At 35.2% G+C, this 16,462-nt stretch overlaps 1 protein-coding gene across 5 annotated transcripts in view; it reads left to right on the top strand.

Moving 5' to 3' along the window:
• Positions 1-15,542, top strand: part of PUB4 (RING/U-box superfamily protein with ARM repeat domain-containing protein) — a 94,815-nt gene extending 79,273 nt beyond the window's left edge. For 4 of the 5 annotated variants that reach the window (XM_089832480.1, XM_089832481.1, XM_089832483.1 and 1 more), the window contains 3 exons: positions 12,091-12,207; positions 12,349-14,346; positions 14,470-15,542. In XM_089832480.1, coding sequence (XP_089688606.1) covers positions 12,091-12,207; positions 12,349-14,346; positions 14,470-14,565 — 2,211 coding nt within the window. In that variant the 3' untranslated portion in view covers positions 14,566-15,542. Of the gene's footprint in view, positions 1-11,620; positions 11,745-12,090; positions 12,208-12,348; positions 14,347-14,469 lie in introns of all 5 variants that reach the window. The other variant, XM_089832482.1, reaches the window with a different exon arrangement.
• The last annotated feature ends 920 nt before the right edge of the window (positions 15,543-16,462 follow it).

The raw sequence follows: 16,462 nt of genomic DNA, 5'->3' as shown, positions 1-16,462 counted from the left end.
AGTGATAATACTTGTTTCCGATAAATAATTGAATGTATAGCTTATCTCTGCTTGACGCTTGACTGACATCTTGGAGAGAGGTGAAACATTGTTAGGGGCTTAACCACCCAACCTTGGACCAAATCTTATCCCCACATGATCTTTAACGAGAAAGGTCCTCCCTACTCGGAATAGACAGGGGTCATCTTGCCATCCACTGGGCATCCTAGTATTTAACACCATACAACTTGACAGCAAGAGATTACAACAAGGTCAAGCATGAGCTATTAATTAATTCATATTAAAATGATAAACATTGATATAATTGATTACTGTTTCATGTTATTGCAGATTCCTTTCTTTCACCTCATCACCCATTTCCTCAGTTACACAACCAGGTGAGTCCCAGGTGTTCGGAATTCTCAGAACAACCGATTCTGTTAATTATACAAGAGAATTACATGCATCCGGCATTTCACAATCTGTGATTACATGATTATGTTCTTTAAGAGTTTAGAATTTGATTTTTTAATTCTAATATCTATTGGCATAATGATTATGGATCCATACTATGTTTTTCTTGGCTTTCACTTGCCATGCATAGGGCTAAGTTTAAGAAGTACAATTTGTAATTTCAACAAGATATCATCTAAATATCATCATGAAGATTACTGAACTTGCTGCAAACCTCACTATGCATAGAATTGCTGATCACAACTGTAACCAGAAATATTATGTTTTTGAGGCTACTTGAAAAAATTAACATTGGATAGTATCTAATTAATTATGAAAGTCTAAAAAGAGGACTGATAATCAAAGGAAATATACATCAAATTCATGTTGTAACTTGGAATAAATTTGAAAAGAAGAATCTTATGAGCCTAACCGGCTGTTATAAAATGATATTGAAATAGCATGACCTGATGTGTATATGGTATTGATATGATAATCCCGAACTCTTATTTGTCCTTTCTAGTTATGCTGAGACGTTACTAGCAGAAATATCACTGGTAGATGACTTACTTCTCGATGGCTGAAATACATGGCAAAGCTGCCGCTTGCTTTGGACGTTTGAATTTGATAATTTTGAGGGAACTCTCAACTCACGGATTGAAGTAATAAAGACAATAGTATCTATAAGGGAGTAAATCGCTGCCATAGAAAACTTGGATGTTACAGAATAATGGTTCTTTCCCTTCCCACGGCTTTCTTCAACAACTCTTGTTTTCTTGGCTCCTTCGGTTAAGGTTGAGTTTATTAAGAGAAAGACGGGATTCTAAGAACGTATATCATCTACTCCTATTTCGATTCCTTATAATACAATAAATGGAAGAGATAGTAAGAATCATAGCCGAGTGGGAAAAAGAATGAATCCGACTCCTTCCTAGGTTCACATAAAAAGAACGAGTCATGACTTGTTAGCTTCCATCGGTTTCAAAGAAAGAATCCATTCAAATTCCAAGATGACCAATCGGATTCCAATTATTAAATCGACTATGAAGAGAGAAAAGAATAAAAGAAAAATAAGAAGTTGAAAAGAAGAATTGGAAGATTATAATTTTAAATTTATAATATTTCAATTATTATAACTCTAATATTATTATAATGTACAACTAAACATCACTCTATTAAATTATTAAATGATAATGGTTCCAAATCATTTTTATTCTATATTAATATGCATGCTTATAAATATTTATTAAAATAATATGATGAAAGATAAATTAAAATCTTTGAGATACTTTATATTTTTAACCCAATTATTTTAATTAAATTATATATTTAAATAACTCATGCGAGTCCCGTAAATGTATCCTGTTCCAAGTCGCCAGGTCCTCAACCCATTTGCCTAGTGATGGTGACGCTCCTGCCTAATTCTTTTCTGACAATGCTTCCACCCCTTCGACATGTTTCCTGCAAGGAAGTTCTCTGTAATTAAATTATATTATCATAATAAATTATTTAATCATAAATCATCATATCGGTTAACCATCTTCTGAATTCCATGAATTTGTGATAAATGATCAACTAACTTGTTATCCTCACTTTGAAATTATAACGACTAACCGTTTTACCATTTCTTAGGATTATAACGAATTAAACTGCCAATTGACTTCATCTGAAACTCAACGGCTACATTTTAAATCAGGTCAAAAATTGGGATGTAACATTCAAGCTCATCCAACTTTCTTTCTTCTTCCCTTATTTTTGCCTAGTGCTTGGCATAATCTCCAAGGTTTCTGCTACTAGTGCTCACACTCTTTGTTAATACTCTTTAATCTTAATGAACAACAACCTTAAATGCAGTTTCAAGCCTAGGTAAAGAATCTTTCAATTTAGTAAAGCTTGTAACTTATCAATTAACACCTCCCTATTGCATCCCTTGATGAGAGGAATCGCTTCCTCATTAGCATTGACTTTGTTCTCATAGGATGGTGTCAAGGATTTGAGAATTTTCTGTACTATCCCATCTTCAAATATTACTCATGTGTTCTTTATCCCTGCCACAATCTTTGTGATTCTTTGAACATAAGCTCTGATGTTCTCATCTTCCTTTTGCACTTTCCAATCTTGCTTTCCAATTCTGCAACTTTGCCTTCTTAGTCTACTCATCTCCTTCATATAGCATCTCTAACTTAATCCGGATCTCATGTGCAGAGTAAAATTCCTTTACCTTTGCAAACTCCGTTGTTGATAATGCGCTATTAAGTGCTTCTCTTGCAATCATGTTATACTAAAATTCCTTCTCTACATCGGTGCATGAAGACAGTTTGCTCTTGGATTTAATAGCAGTCTCATTCTTTATGGTCATCTAATAATCGATTCCCATACAGATCAGATGTGTTTTGATCTTTTTCTTCTAGATGTCATAATTATCTCCATCAAATTTAGGATTTTCCTTCCTATATACCATTATAGATCTCCTCAAGCTGCTAAGCTTCCTTCTCAAGGAGGACCTAATGCTTTGATACCACTTGTTAAGAAGTAAAGTCCACACCTCACAACTGAGAAGGGGGGATGTATTAGTTGTGCACAAATATAGTTAATTTCAAACTTATATAACTGATAACCAACAATTAAAACAAAAACACACAATAATAAGAAATCATATCCCATAACACATTGATTTTTGTTCTCTAGGAAAGTCCTTGATGAGAGGGAAAAATCCAGTGGGTACCATGATGTATTGATATATAAGTTCCTTGTGAAAGGATGCGACCCTGTTAGGAGTCAAACATAATGCACTGAGTACAACAGTCCCTGGTAAAGGACATATCCTTTTTAGGAGACCTTGAACCCTTGTTAGAAGGTTCCAACCCTATTAGGAGTTGATAAGAATAAAAGGCACACTGCTTGAGCTCATTGCTTAAAGGATGAAAGGTTCAACCACCTTTAATTAGGATAACAAATCCAAGAATGTGAACTGATTTATCTGCAACTTACTTGCCAAAATAGTTCCTTTGAAGTCCACTAGGAATGATAGATTTCACTCATGCATCTTCTCAAAGCATCCGACAACTTCTCAACTTTGCTTTGACAATCCAGCATTAAGGCTCACATCTATACTTATCATTCAATGCATTACAATGAGGAAAAATAACTTTCCTTTATACCAATTATAAATAATTAAATAGGTCGATGGACAATTAATTACATAGGACCACGTTAGGACATACAAGCCTTTTCAAGCAATTATACAAACATTACATGAAGTGTTCCACATGCTACAATATGAATATAATGCTTGCCAATAAAATTCAACATGCTACAATGATTTAATCGATTGATAGTAAAATGCATCGCATGTTACCCATCATCAAACTTTCTAGAATAAGCTAAATGACTAACAAATCCCCACATACACGCTTCAAACAATCTTCTAAGAACTTCTATGCTCGCCAACATTAATTTATGCTCGCCATCAAGCAATAACAAAAAGATTGCAATTGCCTCTGGCATGTTTTCTTGCTCCTTGGTTTGCTATTGGTCTTTACCAAACAATTTGTAACTCAACCAATATATCAAGTCAAGTACAATGAACATAGACATGATTTATACACTCCTATACAAATGTAAGCTCACATATCCAAATCTCTCAATCACTGCTTGCACTGAACTGATCAATGACTTGCTATATACAAAATTTGAGTCTATCTCCAACCAAAGAACATATGTTGAAATCAATGAAAAAACCTATCATTAATACATGTTTGCTACCACTCCAAGTGTCAACAATCTCTCCTCTTCGTAACATATAGCTTCCATGTCATTTTGGTCATTAATAGTTGTACTATGATTTCTTTCTAAGGCAAATAAGCCAAATTCTATCCTAACTTTTTTTTGCACTTGTTCATCTGGGAAGTCTTTCAAAAGCTTTCTTGCACCCATTAGCAACTTCTTCATTTGTATATGGTCATAATCTCTCTGGCATAAAAAGTACATTCTATAGCACCTCAAAGTTAGGGCATATGCAAGGAGGTGAATGGGGTGGTCATCTTTTACCAACGATGATGAATGATTGATTCCACCTTATTGTATAAGTTTTCACATTCCATGTTGTCATTCTCATGTTTTTGTTTTGCATTTTTTACCTTCTCTACCATTGTGTCCATGTCGTCATAAACACCCCCCAAACAAGGTGCATCTATATCAAATTTGAAGCATCGTCATAATAGGCTCGGTGAAATCCAGTACATATTGCACATGAATCCACCAACTGCCATTCGAGACCAATGTCTTGACCTTTGTGCTTTCTCTGAATGTAAAGCCTTCCATACAACCCATTGGTTGGAAATTTCAAATAACCATTTGGTTCAATGCTTCTTGCACCTTGAGTAGTTGTCTCACAACTATAGTATGAGATGAAAATAGAGTCTCAACAAGCTAAGTGAGTTAATAACAATATGTGAATAAATAGTAAGAAAATTTATATACAAATTGATAATTGAAGATGACATAAAATTTATGAAAAATAAATAAATTAATTTTAGTAATTACAATTTATTTTCAACAACTCCAATTTTAAAAAGCTTTGAATATTGATTGTGACATTTGGTGGTTCATCACAAACATCTGGATCTCCTCATGGTATATTTGTTTCACCCACCCTATTTAAACTCCAATTTATTGCATCACCAAAGTTGAGGGAGTGTACGATGTGCAGTGTTTGAAAAATGTGGTCATATCGGCCCTCAACCAAAGCACTTGCCTCCCTACAATTTTTTGCATTGTCTATGATCACTACCCACCATCTTTATGGACTCAATAAGAATTCTAGAAATGAACTATGTGAATTTCACTTCCACTTCACAATCAACTGGCCTAAAAAACATTGCTCCTTTGAGGGACATCGCAATAACATTAATCAATGGATGACTTCTAGTTTCTTTTCATCCATCGGAAATAATAGAAACATCCAAATTAATCCAAGAATCGTTAATTTGTTGAAGAGATTTCTTTATAGAAGTCCTCTCTTTTTGGAATATGGTGGTATGCACCTTTTCATACCTAGGACTTGTGTAACCAGCGAATGCACTATTGATGGTCACCACCATCTCCTTTCAATATGGTGATCTCGCCAAGTTGAAAAGAAAATCATTGGCATAGAGGCAATGTCCAATGGCTTGATAAACAATTTCTCTTGCCTCCATTTAAAAAGTTATGTCCAATGGACCTCTTTTATGGGTGGTAATTCCTACTTCATCCTCCACTTCTGGTATAGGAAAGAATGGATATTTGGAGGCTGCAATTGATTCTGTGGGTAATTGCATTTTTTATTTCCAAATGGACCAATAGAAGAAGTTAGTTTCGATCTTCTAACCAATTTGTCAACCTCTTCTTGTTCTTTTATAAATCCTGCTATTTGTTCTGGGACACCTCCTTCTTATCTTTGCCTTTGCACATTCCCATCCCTTTACTAGTACAGCCCATAAAGTGAAGTTTAACTCGAGAATATGAGCTATTAAATGGTCTACTATCACATATGTTACACTTCCAAATATATGACCCACCTCCTACAAACTCTGAAATTCTTGTGGTACACAATAAAGGAGATCCTATATCAATTTTGAATTTATTGGCTCCTCGTCCTCCTACTGAACTTTCACTACTGGCCATTCTTGCAATCTAATCTCTTGTATTATAAGAAATAAATATATTAAAATTAGAAAAAACTGAAGAAATTCAAGCATACTAGTGCATAAAAAGATACAAAAGCATTAAAACAGAGAGCTAAACTTTTTTCTTAATTAATTTTTTTTAAATTGAAAATTTTCATCCTAAACTTGAAAAAAAATCATCAAAATCTGAAAAAAAAATCATTGGAAGGCTTAGAATAGGGTTAAATGCTTACCTTAGATGCTTATATCTCCTTATAGCTCCTGCTTCTCTTCGGAAATAATCACCCGCCTTCCAAAATGTCAAAATGAAGACCAAAAGAGAAGAGAGCAAAATAGAAAACAAAATGATATGCTAAAGCAATAGATGGCCTCGTTAAGGACCATTTTAGGTTTTAGTGGAATTTTTTTAATAAAAAACTCATATTATCATGTCTTGATTGAAATGTTCTAAATTTTTTCATCAGTTTAATCCTTAACAACTCCAGCTGCTTGGATTTGAAACAAATTTCCCTCCCATGTAGGGTATCAATTAATGCGATCAGATTTCCACAATCCATCTTAGTTATGTTGATCAGTTTCTGGATTAGATTGTGTGGAGATTTTTGTCATCAACGTTTCGAATCACACTACGTGATCCATCATCAGGATGAGAGAGCAGGAGTCATCCTGATGATGGATCACGTAGTGTGATTCGAAACGTTGATGACAAAAATCTCCACACAATCTAATCCAGAAACTGAGCAACATGTTCTAAATTTTTACTGGCTTTCGGTGATTTGTTTTGTTTTGGGCATCTGGATGCTCCCGGAAGCCCAAAAGAAGCATTTCAACTCCCGGTGGATGTGCAGCCCTGTGCATCCACAAGAAGCTGTAATGCTTTCTGTGGGCTTCCGGGAGCATCAGCTTCCACCTGCGCATCTGAACTCCTCGGTTTCCATCTCCATCCAGTCAGTAGGAGAATCCAGTAAGTTAGGCTTTCCTTTTGCTTCTCATTGGTCTTCCGCTTTCTTAATTATATAAACCTCAACACTAGTAATCCTAGATGGCATAGAAAATTGTATAGACTCTACTGGCATACCCTTAAATTTTACTTCGCCCTCCATAAAAAATCTATCTACCTTGGGCATTTCAGCTATGGTTATCTTTGGTCAAATCCTGTCATTTGCAAAAGGTGACTGAATACCTTGGTACAACTGGCTAAAATCTTTTTTCCCTAGATGGCATCATCAGTGTCTACTCTCCCCTTATTTTTAATTCTTTTTATTCGTATGAAGCTACTACAAATTTCAAAAGAGTTATAATGGTTTTGAAGGGGCACTTTGCATAAGGTCTCAAGAAGACAGAAGGGCATACAGACAGGCTATCTCGCTATTCCACATCAGCAACAGACTTCAATCATGGCTGCTGGGAGATGGGTATTGGTATTGGAATGAGAGATTGTTAATTGGTGTCGGTATGTCTGATTTGAATAATAGAGGACAGGGGATACTTGGGGATGCATTTTTTAAAATTGAATTTATTAATTTGCTAAAATTAATATTGAAAGTGTCATGCCATTCAACTTTCAAAACAGAAGATTTAACTTCCCCAAAAAACCATGGGCATGGCCACTAAAAGTTGCCCCTGATCCTGAAAAAATATATAGGCATAGTCATTACCACCACCTCAACTTTGAAAAAATGTGGGATTAGTCACTAAAACTGTCAGATTAGGCATTAAAACTGCCTTATTTGAATACAAACTTAGTGCCTAGGAAATACACAGTACTGAATACAAAAATAGTGCAGCCATAGAGTATTAAAGTGGGTTTTACATGGTAGAAGCACTTTTATCGGCAAAATCCTTTGGTTTTTCCTGTTTAAACCACTCCCTAACTTCCAAAACTGTATTTTTATTGGGTTTAAATTACACCACAATTAGAGTTTTTATTGAAAAGTTAAGGAAATGCGGGTGGGACGTTTTCTTCAAGTAGGAATGTTTCTGCTTGCTTTAAAACTGCCTAATTTGCAAACATAGAATACATACATGGTACAGGCATGGGGGGGATTATATTTGTGGGTTTTATACTGTAAAACTGCATTGATCAGAAAAATCCATTGGTTTTTCGGAATCTGTGTCAAAATCATTCCTTGTCTGCCCCAACTGTGTGTTTATTGGCTTTAAATTGCAAGGCGGTTAGAACTTTAATTGGAAACTTATGGAAATGCAGGCGGGACTTCTCCTGCAAGCAGGAACATCTCTGCAAACATTTCCGCTTCGGGAGATGCGTCCCAGTCCCTGAACGCATCTTCCTGCAACATGGTCTACAAACGTCCACATTCTGATGAATGACCAATTCAGTTTGTTTGTTCCATGCCAACTTTTTTACTGCTTCCATTGCTGACTGTGTTATTGTTTGATTAAAAAAAGAGATTGCAAATCAAAAGATTTGCCTCAATTCATTAAATATTTACAATCATGGAAAAGAGATCTTTTTTCTTTGAAAAATATAAAACTTGCCCTACTGCTGTAATGGCATTCTCCTCTTCTCCACTCCGTGATGTCACTGCTGAAAACTCATTGCTTACAAACGTGAAAACACAAAAAAATTGAAATGTGTGTTATCGTTGTATTTGTCAACTTTTAAAAAGAGGACTGCAAATTTAGTTTAAGGGTTCTGAAAGGGTTGTAGGGGCATTGTGGGCCTCTCACTTCTCTTATTTAAAAGGAATGGGACATTTTTGTTTTTATGTTTATTTTAAAGAATGTGCTTCCTATCCAGGGATATCTGGCCTCTGTATGACAGCCCTTTCCAGGATGTTTCTATGCAGGTTTCATTGATGGAGTATGTATTGGGGATGTTTCTGACATGTACCCACTGTTGATTTTCTCAATTAAATTTATATTTCACTTGTATCAATATCCTTCAATATGTATATATATATATATATATTTCAATTTACTCCAATATATATTCTCTTACTATTATATTAGTAAGCTTTGAAAATGATCAATGTCTTTGATTTTCTACCACCTTAATATATGAGTACTTAAAGGAAATTGATTTGACAGTGGCACTATATGTCTGATAAAGTCGGACTGCTGTTAAAATATTATTATTATTCAATGTGTTTGATATATCTCGTGATATTCCTATAATATATCCTATCATAGGGGTGTGACCTTATCTACACCCTTTGGCTATACACATAACATGAAAAGTTCGAACATGAGTCTTCCTTAACTAATCAAGCCCGAACATGATTGGTATGGATACGGGCGACAAGACACGGGATCCGACGTGAGTGGTCAACGCAAGTAATAGACCCGTGAGATTAATAAAGCCAATGCACATTAAAAGTGATAAGAACATTTACTACCATCGGCTAGGACATTAATGCTTGAAGAAAACCGAGTCACGTCGATAAAGGACACGTGAGCAGCAGGTTCAATTAAAGTACAAACCTAGAGATTACTTGAAATGAAAATATAAATGGGCATAGCAATTATGTATGAGAAAATATACAAATAAAGAATTTTGATTTATAACTATCATATATTAGAGAGTGTTATATATATATGTAATTATACACATGCGTGCGCGCGTGCACACACACACACAATAATATTTAATCAAGAAGTTAACCTTTAAGTTCAAAACTTATCATCTTTTGTCCGACAGAAGCTATAAACATTAACATCCGCACCCTCCAAATGTCACATATATGGGGACAGCTGGTTACCCCTGGAGAAGTATTTCTGTGTGCCATAGATAAGAAAGTTAATTAATGAAAGAGTCTTAAAGAAAAGTATGAATTCTGTAAGGCATTTAAGATGACAGACATAGGTTTACAGTATTATTGGCTTATAATTGATTTTTGATGGGAGGAAAAACTTACCTTAATTTTTAGATTATGTTCAAAAGGAGTTGAAACAAGTTAAAATTGCACAGTAAGTTTCATCTAATGCAATGGAGACAAATCAAATTTACAGGCAATTCTCTTTTAAAGAAGTGAATCATTATATAGCAAGGCAGCTGGGGTTCGATTAATCTCATTAAGCACTGGCCTAACTTTTGTTATGAAGTGAGTGTAGTTTCTAGATTTATGACTGCTTTTAAGGCTTGCTCTGGTATGCAGTTAAGGGGGAATGTAGAGATGTAAAGGGAATTCTAAATTCTGGTATGGAATTTATATGGTGTGATGAATACAGAGTGGCATAAGGTGAGTTGTATTGTGACAATATGTAGACTACAGCCTACCGGACATGCCTTTAGTTTGGAAGCAAGTGTAGTTTCTTGGGTCAATAAGATTGACAAATAAAAACAGTTTTTTTTTTGTGAAACAAAGTATGATCAAATACTGTAGAATTATAGTAATCATTCCAGACAATCTGCAACATGATGAATCTTGGTGAACTGTGCTAAAGATAAACAGCTTCAACAGCTTCAGCAAATCTTATAAATTCCAGAGTTATAGAATGAAGTCCAGTGTAGCCATTCAAAAGATAAACATCAGGCTGGGGGGATTCAAAAATTATTTGTCATCATATTGGTTTGTAATTTACTTTTCAAGGTTGGCATTGAAATAGTAGTAGACAGTGCTAGGTTTACAACATTAAATTATGCTGGCATTTAGGATAATGACATAGAAGTTTGGACTTCAATATCTTTGAATATTTGCAATTAGCAAATAATGTAATTGAACTAGGCATTATTGTTATTGCTTGTGGATATGCAGTGATAGAAGTTGCACCTACTGCATTAAATGCGCCAATCAATGTTGTATTATTAACTTTAATAGAATGGAAGTTATTGTGTTGTTCATATTATGTGATTTCTTCTGCCGAGATTCAGTGGAAGAGACTCAGAAAGAAATCTAATTATTTATTTGCATTTATTTAGATGTCACTTTACACTTTTATTGCAATACCTGTTTCAAATTTGTTTCATAACTATTGTAAATTTTTGAAGTTGACTATTATAGCTCTATATTTTGTATAAGATTCTCTATTTGCAAAGGTCCAAGAGCCAAAATAGTAAAATTTGCAAGTAATTTGTGGCTTACTGCGTTTTTCATATTAATTCAACCATTTTGCTGGTTTCTAGTCAAATCTGGGGTTTGACCTGAAAATCTCCTTGATGGTTTGGAAAAAATTAGGAATAACTCACAAATATTTAAGGAAGTGGTTCTGATGTTTTGAAATATATTATCTGTTTTCTCAACTTTTACACTCAATTTTCTGGTTATTTCCTTCGCTAAACTGGGGCGATTCAATTCAATAGACTCTTTTGTGTTGCCATGTCAATGTTGTAATATTCTGAGAACTTTTGTTTTCTTGGGTTTGGAAATGTTTGTTGCAGATATCGTCTTACTACCATGGAATGCTAAATCTTTTGAATTTGAACTATGAAGTGGTTCTGATTTTTTATAATATATCCTTAATTTTTTTTGCAATTTTATTTTTAATTTGATTAGTTTTTTCTGTTCCAAACCTGGGTAATTGAACTTCATTTATTGTAATGCTATGTTAATGTTGTGTAGATGGATTGCTACCATGCTGAGAGCTACTGTATTTTTTGGGTCGGGAAATATTTGTTGCAGACATCATCTTCCTGCTGTGGAAAAATCTTTTGAATTTGAACACATGAATACTTTGTTGCTATTGGTACTGATGGTTGAAAGGGAAACAGTTATATTTACATTTACATTTTTTTTTTAATAATTTTTTTTTTGATTGGTAAGAGGCCAAAGCCAAGATTAATTATTATGTGTTTTGATTAATTATTCTTATTTATTTATTTAATTCAAGTAGATTCGAACCCAAGACCTCCCAAATCAGAGGTTCACAACTTACTGTTGTGTTGTAGGCTTTTGCCTAATATTTACACTTGCATTTTTATATAGATAACTTTTCTTTTGATTTATTGGCCAGATAGGTTTAACTTCTTCTGATCTAAGGGATACTCTTTTCATTGAGGAAAGTGAACTGACTATGTTTGTCTGTTATTCAGGCCTTGCATAGTGAGCAGTTCCAGCCAAAATTTGAGGGTATTTCAGTTAAAATAAGTAGCATATTGAACACACTGCCATTCGCTTCTTTACATCTTTCTGATCACACAAAATCACAGGTATTTGTTGTTTGATGCACCTCTTTGAAATGATGCACTCTATACGAGTCTGCAGTGTTTAGAATTTATCTTTTATATGATGCTTGTAAGAACATGTCACTTGTAATGCTTCTGAGATTCATTAATGCTTTGTTTGTATAGGTTGAGCACTGTGCACAGGAACTAAAAAGAATAAAATATGCACGTGAGTCTTGTGATGAACAAATAGCAGCAGATATAGAAAATGTTTTGAGGGATCGGAGAGAAGGCCTTGAGGTTGACAATGAGAAACTTAAAATGATTACAGAAAAGCTTGAGTTGATATCAAATCAAGATATTTTGAAAGAGGCCTCTTGTCTGGAAAAGGAGAAAGAATATGCACGCACTGACAAGGACAAACAGGAGGAGGATTATATCAATCAAATCATTGGTTTAGTCAAGCAATTGTGTGATTACATGATTGAACTCAAGCAAGCCCAAACTGAAGCAGGAGTCCCAATCCCTGCAGATTTTCGCTGTCCTCTTTCCTTAGAGTTGATGTCAGATCCAGTGATTGTGGCTTCTGGGCAAACATATGAGCGGGTGTACATCCAACAGTGGCTGGATCAGGGTATGACAACATGTCCCAAAACACTTCAGACCCTTAGCCACAAAAACCTCATTCCAAACTACACTGTAAAGGCACTGATTGCAAATTGGTGTGAGTCTAACAATGTCCCATTGCCTGAGCCAGCAAAACTTCTGAACAATATGTCTCCACGAAGTCAAATGCAAAACACAGATTCTGATTCTGGCTTTTTGCCGGCTACAAATAGTTTCATGGTCAAAAACTCAGACACTGAAGCTTTGTGTCAAAAAGAAATTTCCTCAGAAGAGTTTGACCTTGAGAAGGAAAACTTGGGGCTTTTGTCAAGATTCACCCCAGAACAAGGAGAAACAAGCACACAGAGATCTTCTTTATTTAATGGCGAGCATCAGATGCAAGCGTCAGAAGAAATTACCAACCATGTTTCTGATCAGATGCAAGGGCACAGCCGAAATGTCTCTCTTTCAAGTACTGCTTCAAGTCTAGATGATGGGCAAACATCAGCAGGTGGAGATGCCCCTGTTTCAGAAGGGATTGCAGCTTTAAGTGACTGCTCTCCATACAGCAGTGATGTTTCTGGAGAGTTAGCCACACCATTGTCCAATGCCCGTTCACATCGTAGTGACATAGGAACCTCCAGATTATCTGAAAGAGTATTTCCTGGTGGGCGAATCCCAAATTTGTGGGGCCGACGAACTGAGGATCGGATTAGTGTGCCTTCAATTTCCTCTTCCACATTAGCTGACTCAGATGTTGATGTGTCAAGCATTCGTCTACAAGTTGAAAAATTGGTAGAAGATCTAGAAAGTGACTCTGTCGAAATTCAAAGGGAAGCTGCAGGAGAGCTACGCCTTCTTGCTAAATACAATATGGAAAATAGGATCACAATAGCGAACTGTGGAGCAACGAGGCATTTGGTTCGGTTGCTTAGTTCTTTAGACTCAAAGACCCAAGAAAATGCTGTGACTGCTTTGCTGAACTTATCCATAAATGACAACAACAAGACTGAGATTGCTGCTGCAGGAGCCATTGAACCCCTGATAAATGTACTTAGGGGAGGTAATCCTGAAGCAAAAGAGAATGCTGCTGCAACTTTATTCAGCTTATCAGTCATGGAGGAAAATAAAATTGCCATTGGGCAGTCCGGTGCTATACCACCTTTAGTGGACCTCCTAATGAATGGTACTCCCCGAGGAAAGAAGGATGCTGCTACTGCTTTATTTAACTTGTCCATCTTACATGAGAACAAAGGCCGCATTGTACGAGCTGGTGCTGTTAAGCATCTCATTGAACTCATGAACCCTGCGGCTGGAATGGTAGATAAGGCAGTTGCCGTTTTGGCCAATCTATCAACCATTCAAGAAGGTCGTGCTGCAATAGGTGAGGAGCATGGCATTTCTGCTTTGGTGGAAGTGGTTGAAATAGGGTCTCAAAGGGGAAAGGAAAATGCTGCAGCAGCCCTTCTGCAACTTTGTACAAATAGCAATAAGTTCCGAGCTCTGGTTTTACAGGAAGGTGCCATTCCACCTCTAGTTGCATTGTCTCAATCTGGAACTCCACGAGCAAAGGAGAAGGTGAAATTCAACCTCTACATGATTTTTCAAAAGGCACATTATAGTGTAAATCAACTTTTATGGTTAAACTGCATTGCTATATATGTATGTGAACTCTATATGTTGTGGGATTTTCTGATACAGGCACAAGCCCTTCTTCGACATTTTAGGGATCAACGGCATGCAGGTCTGGGAAGGGGTGCTGATAGACACGTGGATAGGCATTTTGATCAGATGTGATAGTTTGTCAAGTGCTAAATCTTCTGTCTATGGCTTCTTCACTTGCTCCATTCATTGCACCACTGTTGGCGATGGCACCACCTGAAACAACTTCATCTCCCACCCAGGGTAGTGATTTTCATGACATTATGCCTCTAGTTTGTTGCCACAGATGCCTTATGCATTTTATTTAACAAACCTTTTTATTGTGGTTTCATGATCTCAAAAATGATAATTGATAGCAGTCAGAAACCTCTTGTATGAGTTGATAGAAAAATATCTTGAGGAAGGCCTTGCTACTTCTATCACGAGGGAGGAATATGTAAATGTCAAAGATATGGCAGATGTAACTAGTAAATACAATGCTGTAATATGCCGTCATTGTCACCATCATCATTTCCACCGTTTATTTAGGGTATCATTTGATAATATTTTGAGCTTGAGAGGTGCCAAATTTCATCAAATTTGAGTTCAAAAGTGGACTGAATCTGTAGAAGCTTCTTGCTTTTAATTTTTCTTAGGGACAGTTAAAGGCTCTAAAGGTTGTTTAGTTGGTCTTGTCTTTGTTTCTTTGGGTTTCTACTTTGGCAAATTGTTAAGAAATGTCAAATATGATTTATTATGGTGGATTGGCTCCAGTTTCTGGTTTTCAGGCAATTCACTGATTGATTAGAAGCATGGTATATGCTTTTAGAAAAAATCAAGAAATGGAGATTGATTCAGGGAATTGAATCTCGGAAATACCGGAAATGCCTGCAGATTATTTATGAACTACGCCCTTGCCGTTCCTATAGGCTCCCTATCAGTGCATTGTATGTTTTAAGCACGCGAATCCTTTCCTTGAGTCATACATTCTCACGCTCAATTCTTTTTATGGAAAGTGGAGCTTTTTGTACTCAAAACTGGTAAAGTTGTATTATATGCAATTGTGTTCTTTTGGTCTAAATGAATGAGATACAATGCCCTACTCTGTTAGAGGCATATTATATTCTAACTTATTATATTCTAAACTCTTGTATGATAGTAAACAATATCATGATTAATTACTTTTCCTGATGTCACGTGTATGTTTCTCAAACATATTTCCTGACAAACGCAGATTTTTGCATAGATCTTTGGGTATGTTGTTAAAGATACCCGAGTTATATAGCATTGTCATTTGCATTTATTTCATGCCCCCAATGTACTCTTATTAATGCCGATAGGCATTTTACAGTGGCAAAAAGGGTGAAGTGAGACAGTCTGAATGTGTTAATTTTAACATTTATGTCTTTAGATTCAATTTGACAATCATTTATATGTCAAAATCATAATATTTAATATAAACAAAGTATATTTGTAAAAATAAGTTATTTTATAATTTTTTTATAAAATATTTGCTAACATTATTAACTTAAGAATAAGCATTTTTTAAGAAATTAAAATAAAAAACTCAAGGGAGTGCAAAATTAATAAATAGAAATACATGAAAAATATAAATATTTTTAAAATCATTTTATAATAGATATGTATCAGTATTTATTTAGATAGATTTTTTTAATATATCTATACTAGTTGAGCACCATCAGAAGTTCCCATAGCAGTGGTTCAGAAAACACGGGAATCCCTTGTCATATGTTTTATGATATATTTCAATATGTTCTTGAGCTTTTTTATTATTCATAATAATAATTTTCAAGAAATTATTTTCTAAGACTTAAAAAAAATAGTTTAATTTTTGTAATGTTTGTAACATTGGGTACTTAAATGTTTCCCGTCCTCATTTCAGACAACCGGACAATCCAGAATAAGCTCACTGTCAAATACACGAGTCACAGTTATGAGTATTTCTATGTCCAACAACGATGAAATCAATAGTAAATTCAGTTCTTTTATCATGCAATATCTAAATGGCTATTCTACAGGAAAGTTTTTTTTC

This window comes from Cupressus sempervirens, chromosome 5 (assembly GCF_028749045.1).
Source record: "Cupressus sempervirens isolate cs-2001-9-10 chromosome 5, ASM2874904v1, whole genome shotgun sequence".
NCBI classification, from domain to species: Eukaryota; Viridiplantae; Streptophyta; class Pinopsida; order Cupressales; family Cupressaceae; genus Cupressus; species Cupressus sempervirens.
The sequence above is the reverse complement of the archived record's forward strand: the minus strand, read 5'-3'. Positions and strand labels throughout refer to the sequence as shown.